Raw genomic sequence first — 9,981 nt, 5'->3', positions numbered from 1 at the left:
TCCTTCTCCTCCTCGAATCTGAACTAAAAATTTCTGTATATGATATTTTTATATAATTTTTTTAAAAAAATAAATTTAATATATAAATAAATTAAAATTTAATTTAATTTTATAAAAATTAAATTTATTATACAAAAATTTCATCTTCTAAATTTTTTTTGCTTCAAATTCAAATAAAAATAATAATTGAATAATTAAATAAAATTGTCATTGCCCAATAACATGGAATGTGGTAGAACAATCCAGCGTATGGGTGGGGCTTTTTTGAATAAAAATTGTATACCTTGGATTCTTTCTGCAATGAAATGTGACCCAAATAGTCCAACCCCTTTTTATATCATCATGAATAAGAGTAATTTATGTACGGTCGTGAAGTGTATTAATATCGTATAATCGTTTTGAAAAATTTTAAAATTTATTATTAAAAAATTAATTTTTTTTATATAAGTCTTATATTTATTCACTTTTTTCAAAATGACTGCACGATATTTGTACACTCCACGACTGTATGTAACATTACTCATCTCTAAAAATAATATTGGAAAAAATGTTTTTCTCAATATAAAAGTAAAGGGAAAATGAATGATTGAACGTTGGTTGGGATAAAGTCAAATCCTGGGTAGGTCTATCAATGCCTTTCCTGATAAATATGTCAACCGACAAAAAGATTTATAGCTTGAATATATATATAACCAATACAAAGTATATATGTCATATAGCTTAAATATAGATTTTAATTTTATAAAACTACCTTTCATATTTCATATAGAGTTGTATGAGCTGTAAGTTAATTATTTTCTTTTTGACCAATCCCTTCCCAATAATTCATGGTACGGAAATAGGGGTGTAAAAACAAAATAAAAACCAGTTAACTTGGAAATAGGTGGATTTGGTTCCGGCTTGTAAGTTTGTAACCAGTTCAGTGCAGTATCGATTCTTAAGAATTAAAACTGGTCATATTATATTTTATATATATTATGTGCTAAATTTTTAATTAATATAACATGAAATTTTAGTCTTATTATTCAAGTATATTAATATAACATTTTATGTAAGTTAGACACTAGTTATACTATTTTAATCTCATTATTCAAGTATATTAATCTTATTAATAAGTTAGACACTACCTATACTATACTAATATAATTGAACATTAATGAATTAGTAATTGTTAATAATAAATATTAAGTTCTAATAATTAAGTTTAGTATTGAAAAAATTATAAAAATAAACTTATACAGTACCACACATGTAAACGTTAAACCGGACCGAACCAAAATCGAAAAAATCGAAAGATTTAGTTTTGATGATGAATTGGTCCGTATCGATTTTTAAATTTTTAAAACCAGTGTGTACCAATTTGGGCCTTCTAAAATTTGTCCAGACCAGTTACACCCATGTATGGAGATGATGTTTTTCGTTTTAAACTTATAATCTCCAAATATCACAACCGTTGATGTGCACGTATTTTAAGTGATTTTCCATTTTAATGGTTGATATAAAATATTACTTAAAATACATTACATTAACCATATGGCTGAAATAATAAAATTTAAGATGAGAAGTAACATTTATGTTCTACTTTGTATAACCAACAATTAAAAGAGTTAGATCAGAAGTATTTAGTGAAAGCTATTGCATCCTGTCAAGAGGGATTGAGTTTATTGAGAATGATAACTAGCCTAAAGAAAATAAAAAAGATCAAAATTCAAAGATCTATAAGGGATAATAAATAACAATTTTTCGTAATTTAGTTATGCCTTTTACCTTTAGATCATAACAGTTTGATTGGTTTAGATTGGAAATCATGGTTGATTTGAAACCCTCATCCAAATTCTTCTATCCAAATGCAATCTAATTATGTTAATGAGTTTTAGCTTTATGGTCATATAAAAATGAATTAAATTACTTAATTACATATTAAAGGTAATATGTTTATTTTTTTTTCTAATACATCCAACTAATCATACATTCAATAGCATATAGAGAAATGCTACTATATCGTTTTAGTTATACCACTCTTCTTGCTCCAATATTGACGTGGTTTATTAAAAAAATAATAAAAATTAAAAACACAAATATAAAAGGAGTAGATAGAACCTAGGATCCCGTCTTCATTTATTTTTTATTTTTTTTTTCATTTTTGGCAACCATTTTGTTTTGAATATATTTTTTTTATTTTTTTAATAAACCAGGTGGTGCCAAGCGGTGGTGCAACGTCAATGGGGCAAAGTGAGTGGTATAATTGGAGCGGATAGTAGCAATTATTTATCAAATAAGAATAATATTAGATATAATCATATATGGGTGATACCTGCCCCCTACGGAGTGGGGCCACCCCTCCCCTGCCCCCCGCCCCCGCATATGCAGGGGCAGGAAATTTTTCCTCGTACCCCACCTTAGCATGGGCGGGGTACCCCGTCCATTGGCCAGGGTGTGGAGGGTGGACCTCCATCTGTCCGCACCCTTGAATCCTCCTATTGGGCCGAACCCTAAATGGCCCAGAATTGATTTTTGGGTCACTTTGGGCCCATAATCTGTTTTTTGGCCACTTTCCATAATGTAACTTAAAAAATGTATAGATTTTAAAACTGAAAAAAAATAATATATATATAGATTGAACAATTAAGTAGATATTAAGTTTCACCTATTAACTAATTAAGTAATAATTATCACTATGGCACTAAGCTAAAATAAGTAGTTTACAATTATAAAAATTAAGAGAACTAATAAACTATTACACTATTACAAACTCTTCTAAAAAAATAAATATTACAAATTGTACAATTAACTATTGTAGCAACATTACAATTAATTGTAAATTAACAAAATCATAATTTTTCAATTTGATTAATTTGATTTTGGGGTGGACTCGTAGCGATGAGTTCACTGAGTGGTGAGTTGTGTCGACTGCTGTGAGACTGAAAATCAAGATCATAAAAGTTAATAAGTTATAAAACCTGAAATATTAATAAGTTAAAAATAAAACAAGTTAGAATTAAAAAGTTAAAAAGATGAAAAAAAAAATTTAAATGCAAAAAATAATTAAGGAAGAAATTATGTAAACCATGGCAATGGTGGGTCCAATACAAAGTCATACTGCATCGGAGGTAACCGTAGACACCGTCTCATGTATCACTATAAGTATTAAATTTGAAATCAAATTAATGAATACCAATTAAATGAAAATAAATAAATTAAAATAAGAAACTAGAAAATTAAATTAAAATAATTACCAGATCCAGGCTGATCATCACCCTCCTCATCGACGTCGGCCTCCTCATACTCAAGAACATCCGGAACATGAATTGGAGTTTCCTTGATCCAATTCTGCATGCAAATCAAAGCCTCCACAGTGGCAAAAGCTAATGAACTCTGAAATGAATCTAATACATGCCCTCCGGTACTAAAGGCCGACTCTAAGGCTACGGTGCTAACAAGTATGACCAAAAGTGTGCGAGCTATCTCTCTAAGGATGAGATGCTTCACGGTATTTACCTTCCACCAACTTAATGTATCGAAATCTCGTGAAAATGGTAGAATCTCTACTGCTAAGAATTTGTATATCTCTGACTGAGCCTCTACAGAATTTCGAAGGAAGGGGGTCTACTCATACCTCTCACCCCACTCCAATCTACATCTTTTTTCAAGCTCGACTTCAGGAAACTGTGAGGCTGAGGCTAAGGGGGTAGCTGTAGGTGCCGCAATATTACCACCCCACAGGGTGGAAAACTCATCAAATAATTTACCAAGGATTTTCTAAACCCTTGCTGTAATAAGCTCTACCCATACTTCCCGTATGCAAGGCCCAATCCAAATATCATGCCATCCAAGTTATACCTCGGGTCAAATACGACAGCTATATATAACAAAATATTAGCCCTAATTAAATCTCCCAATACTTGTCATATTTTGTCCTCATAATCAATGCCATCTCTCGTAGCCTAATGTGACCACCCGCGACCATATCATTTAATACTTCTTTTACCCTACATATTTACTGACATACAACATTGGATGTAGGGTACAAAGTTCCATATAGCCTCGTGGTGACATCGTAAAAAAGTCTAAAAAACTCTACAAAAATAGCTACAATTTTCCAATCATCATCTACGGGTTTTCTCAATCCCTCGTGATCATCAAAATATTTAACATATTGGATGTCTTCGTCACCCAATAATGCAAATGCCAGATTATATTCTTGGACCGCTTCCAACATAAAAAAATGTTGGGTTCCATCGTGTAGGCATATCAGTACAAAAACCCTTCTTAGATGTTAGGCCCGCAGATCTCGCAACAATCTTGAATTTCTCCAACCTCGAAGGAGAATATCTCACCCATCTTACAACAGTCCTAACCCGAGCAATCGAGTCATGAAGATCCCTCAAACCATCAGTGACAATCAGATTCAAAATATGTGCAACACATCTCACATGCAGACACTCACCACCCATGAGTGTCTTATTTGCCTCTCTAAGATAAGTTTTCATATGTCCCAATGCGACATCGGTAGACGAGACATTATCGACTGTGACTGTAACAACTCGGGTCAACCCCACTCCTTTATTGCGGCATCCAAGGCCTTCCCAATTGTCTTACTCTTATGATCGGTGATTTTATAAAATTTTATAATTTTCTTTTGCAATGTCCAATGACAATCAATAAAATGCACCTTTAAAGATATATAATTAAAATTTTGGATCGATATCCAAGTGTCAATGGTGAGACAAACAAATTGATCAGCCAATTGACCCCTCAACTTCTCATTTTTAATGTAAAAATATTTTTTTACATCCTTTGCCACTGTGTAGCAAGAATGAATATTAAAATTTGGTTTCAAGTAACGAGAATACGCTTGGAACCCTTTCCCATCAACAAGTTGAAAAGGTAGATCGTCCATGATGACCATACGAGCTAGGTATCTTTTACACTCATCGAGATCATACTTAATATACCCCCTCAAAGTTGCATCACTACTAGTCTCATCCGCCATTTTTTTAAGTCCAATTTCTAACCTAGATTGGCTTTTCTCTTGTAATGATCTTAATATTGGACTTTTTTGGCATTCCTATTCTAAGTGCACCTTTAATTGTGAGGTGCCATGTTTCCTATAGTGACATCCATAAATTTTTCCACAATGGTTACACTTGGCTTGGAGGTTACTTGGGTCACCACCCTATAGTTTGATGAAATAGCTCCAAACTATTGAAGCAGGTTCTTACTGAGCATGGAGACGGGGCAAGGTGCCGTAGGGCTAGAGGTAGGGGTATGAGTAGGAGGGGTAGGTGTAGGTGTAGGTGTACGGGTAGGGGTGCCCTCGTTCCAGGAGAGCTCGCACTAGAATCTACTTGCATATCCATGAGCTCAAGCAAACAAGAAATCTGAAATTATAGAATACATAACAACATGCCAAACAATTAACATCCTGATGATTTTTAATTTGGACATGATAAAAAAAAAAAAAATATCATGATTGAATGGATCAGAACTACTACGAAAACACGACAAAAAATAAAAATATATTGAGTACTTTGGTTATATATGTAGTAAAGTATATTAACAAGATAGTTTCTTAGACTTGAAAGACTATAAGCATAGCAACTATATAATGACCATAAAAAAAAGTAGAATAAAAAAAAGTATCACTTGACATTCATATATATATATATATATATATATATATACTTCATCTTAATTAATTATATTGTATTTCGAAATACCCTAGTGTATTCTATTTATTTATTTTTGTTCAATTTGGTAGGGAACATGAATCAATATCACCAACAAGGGTTTCTGCAGATGTAGCTTATGATTGTCTCAGAAACCTTCCTGAATGATGCTCTAAGATGTATAGGTAAATGCAATGCAAATTTAGTGTGAAATATTCTCATGCAACCAATCACATAGTTTCCTAACAAATAAAGCCTGAGGAAACCTCACTTTCACATTCATCAGCAAATCCAGGGTCTCAAGTAAATAAACCACTGCATAGCAATTTTTTTCTTTCAAACCCCTAAATTAATTTAGGATTTTCTAAACCCTAAATTAATTTAGGGTTCTAATCCAAATTAATTAGACACAAATAATATCATGATTCACACACATTACATAATGCAAAGTTGCAAAAAAAAAAACAAAAAACAAAAAACAAAAACAAAGGACGGGACTCACCCCTAACTTCAAAGTTCAAACCACATGCACAATCTAAGCTCTATAGCACACAATTCACAAAATCTCATCCTCCATCTCCGATAAACCTCATCCTTCCTCCAATCTCCATTAAATATAAAAATCACAAAAAAAAATTAAATTTTGAATTTAGGTTTCTTACCTTCGGTGACAGAGATGAAGAGAGAGGGACCGGGTGTGAGTCGTGTGACGACGACAATGAAAGGGAAGGCGATGCAGAGAAAGGGATCGAGTGTGGGACGCCGGGAACTCAGAGAGAGGGAGAGACTAAGAGCGAGGGAGAAGTGAGCGAGGGTCGTCCAAGGAGATGAAGGCTCGAGAGGGGTGGCTGGGGGAGTGGGTTTTTATATATAAACCCATGTCGTTTTATGCCTGATTTTTTTTTATATATAAATATAATTGTAGGGGAGGGGGGGTCACCCCCGAGAGGTAGACCCAGATGCAGGCGGGTGGCCTCGCCCCCGCATTTGCCAAACGGGGTGGTTCGCCCCACCTCACGGGGGCAGGGCGGGGCAGCGAGGCTAGCCACCCCTATAATCATAAGATGTGCAAATTCACGTGAGAGGAATTACCTACTTTCTTAAAAAAAATAAATGCGTAAAACAACAAACTTGCACTCTAAAATTACAAAATTGCAATTATCATTTCACGTGGAATGATACGGTCCCAAAATCTTCCATCCCCTTTTCTTTCTCAAATTTCACCAAACCATCCCACTTGCGCGCAGCAATCATGCATAAAGGCATCATATGATATGGCCATTTCACATTCTTCACACGTAATTCAGAAAGTACTAAAGATGGAACCTTTAGGAACCGTTAACGCTGTATTCGATTAAAGCCAAGACATGGGGAGGGACCAGCTGGAGGGCACGTGTCAAAAGTATGGGTCTGAATCCAACGTGGTCGTGGTCCCTTTCCTACAATAAACTTGACCTTTTTTGTATGTACTATGTAGTCCCTTTCCTTGCTACCAATATTCTTATATATTCTGGGTTGAAAGAGTTTTGCAGAGTGAAAACTGCAAAACATGTCTGAATTATCTAATTCTGCAGAAGTTAATTTTGAGTCTTACCCTCCTATCTTTCGCCGGCTGCCGGAGAGCCAGACCCAGAACTTAGACACCGCGGTTGCTGATGCTATCAACAATGTCGACATCCCAGATTCCGACCCCATACCTGTCATCGATCTCCAATGCTTAAACCTTGACAGTCTCGGAGAAGCTTGCAGAAATTGGGGTCTTTTTCGTTTAGTCAACCATGGGATTCCTCCTGCTCTTTTGAGCCAGCTTCAAGACCATGCCAGCAAGCTTTTTTCGCTTTCATTCGAATTCAAGCAGAGCCTCTTTAGCAGCCCTTTGTCGTACTTTTGGGGCACCCCTGCCCTTACTCCATCGGGTGCAGCCCTACTGAGAGGCCCCCAGAAGAGTATTAGCTGGGTTGAAGGGTTCAATGTTCCTCTTGGTAGTCCACTCTCGCAGCTGGAACCTGAAGATCCCGTACTTGCTTCTTTCAGGTACACCTTTCTCGTTGGAGCAATAACAATTTTTCATTCTTTTTTACCGTAAATGGTGATTGCATGGGAAAGATATTGATGGACAATAAAGTAGAAATATTAGATGGTCAATGAGAAGGATTCAAATGTCTGTTTCATTTCAACTGTGAAAACAAACGAATCCTTAATTCTCACGGGTTTGATTGCGATAAACTAGTGAAGTGAAATTGATACTTATCTTCGTCAGAGGATGTGTACAGAAGAATCTTAAGATGTTACTATTTAGGGAAATATTTTAGACACGGTTACATAAAAATAAACTTATAAATTGATATAGTTTGATGTGATACGTGATATTATAAAATAGATTTAACGAATTCTATAAAATTACATCAGTTTATGAACTTATTTTATATAATTTTTTTGTGTATGTAGCAATTCTCGACTATTTATGTATAAATACAATAAGAATTGTGCTACTTATATATATAATTTTACATACAAGATTCATTTTATCAGATTTTATTTTTAAATTCAAATTTTAAATTTTATAATCTTAAACGTATCCATAACTGATACGTGACGTATTGTTATGTACTTATAAATATAAAGAGCATTTTTTAATGCAACACGAAAAGAAGTGAGATAAAGCAAAATTAGTTGATAGATTTGTATTTGGATTTAGGTTTTAAATAAGGGAAGATGCAATACCAATTACTCTATAACTTATCTACAATTTTATATTAAAAAATTATTTCTTTCACTTTAATTCAAAATTATTATCCTAACAATACATGAAAAAATAATTACCTAATACTTAGTTGTAAATGGATTGTAATATATGTCGTCTTATTATATCATTTTCCTTTAAATAAATAAATTTTAAATGACAATTTTTAAATTTAATGAAATTTGAAATCAATGTTAAATAATGGTTTAAATTTGACTCTTCAATTAATATTAATATATAATCTAAATAGGCGATTCGAATTTTAGAGAAAACCAAACTAAATTGATCTCTTCCTAAATCTAGCTGTCTAAATGCATTATCGATGTTTTTTTTTTTTTTTTTTTTGTTTAATGCTCAATATGATTAAGAGTTATTCTATTCTCGAGATAGTGTCATGTAGAGCATACCGTTCATTTCACTTAATAGTAAGATTTGATTTGTAAGATTTAAATTTTAAAATTTATCTTTCAAATCAAATTATGTCATGTAAGTATTTAAGTAGATCTGCTCCACACATGATCACCAGCTTTAGAATATAAAATTTTCATGATTTATTTAGTTCCATTCTTTTATGTATAAATTTGTATATTTTGACCAAGAGCTTATAATTCTATATGCGTCACAAGATTGCTGCTAGAAGAATATGGAAAGCATCTGGCTAGACTTGCTACCAAAATATTTGAGGCAATGGTGATGAAACTCAGTCTGAATTTAGAAGAAGTCAAGTCCAATCTATCGGAATCCACAGGATATGTACGTATTTACCGCTACCCACTACACTCCATGGCTAACTCTACATGGGGCCTCGACGCGCACACAGATAGCTCAGTGTTGTCCATTTTGAGCCAATACGAAGTGGGTGGACTTGAAGTCCTCAAAGACAGTAAATGGCTCCAAGTTAAACCTTTGTCCAACACTCTACTCGTCAATCTTGGAGATATGATGCAGGTTCTTAATCCTTTAGTGCTTCTTTTAGGATAAAGAAGATTATTTATTTTTCATCTTGAATTTTATCATCTTCGGTACATAACATTAGCTGACGTGGTATGAAGATGCTTAAAATGTGACATATCAGCTGATATAACTGATCAGATGATAAAATTCAAGTTGAAGAATTACACCGCTCTTAAGATAATATGAAATCACATCAATTTGTGTGATCTCTTAAGATACATTCATCCATGATTAATCATTGGATTATTTTGTTTTTGGTTGATGATGAGATTTGATTATAGGCAATAAGCAACGACGAGTACAAGAGTGTGGAGCACAGGGTCAAGCTAAATAAACAGAAAGAGAGGATCTCAATCTGCTACTTTGTGTTCCCAGATGAAGGCAGTGTGATTCGGAGTTCCAAGTACAAGCCCTTTACATACACTGATTTCCGAGCACGAGTGCAAGAAGAATTGAAGACCCTTGGGTTTAAAGTTGGGCTTAGAAATTTCAAGCTTACTCAGGCCTCTTAAGCCCATTGGACTTGCAAATAATGCTCTATAGGACTTGCAAAATATAGTTTCTTTTCTTTTTGTTTTTGGATAACATGCATATGAAGGTTTTTCTAGTTTGAGT

At 33.7% G+C, this 9,981-nt stretch overlaps 1 protein-coding gene across 1 annotated transcript; it reads left to right on the top strand.

Annotated features, from left to right (window-relative positions):
* The first annotated feature begins 7,198 nt into the window (after nucleotides 1-7,198).
* Nucleotides 7,199-9,981, top strand: LOC108989888 (gibberellin 2-beta-dioxygenase 6-like). Its single transcript, XM_018963651.2, has 3 exons — nucleotides 7,199-7,703; nucleotides 9,039-9,360; nucleotides 9,648-9,981. The coding sequence occupies exons 1-3, from the start codon at nucleotides 7,219-7,221 to the stop codon at nucleotides 9,876-9,878; spliced, it is 1,038 nt and encodes a 345-aa protein (XP_018819196.1). The 5' UTR covers nucleotides 7,199-7,218; the 3' UTR covers nucleotides 9,879-9,981.

The sequence above is a fragment of the Juglans regia genome, chromosome 5, assembly GCF_001411555.2.
Source record: "Juglans regia cultivar Chandler chromosome 5, Walnut 2.0, whole genome shotgun sequence".
NCBI lineage: Eukaryota > Viridiplantae > Streptophyta > Magnoliopsida > Fagales > Juglandaceae > Juglans > Juglans regia.
The sequence above is the reverse complement of the archived record's forward strand: the minus strand, read 5'-3'. Positions and strand labels throughout refer to the sequence as shown.

Coding starts and splice junctions, on each gene's coding strand:
- LOC108989888 (XM_018963651.2), top strand. CDS start 7,219: ATGTCTGAATTATCTAATTCTGCAGAAGTTAATTTTGAGTCTTACCCT. Junction 7,704..9,038: donor CCCGTACTTGCTTCTTTCAG/GTACACCTTTCT, acceptor ATGCGTCACAAG/ATTGCTGCTAGAAGAATATG. Junction 9,361..9,647: donor ATCTTGGAGATATGATGCAG/GTTCTTAATCCT, acceptor ATTTGATTATAG/GCAATAAGCAACGACGAGTA.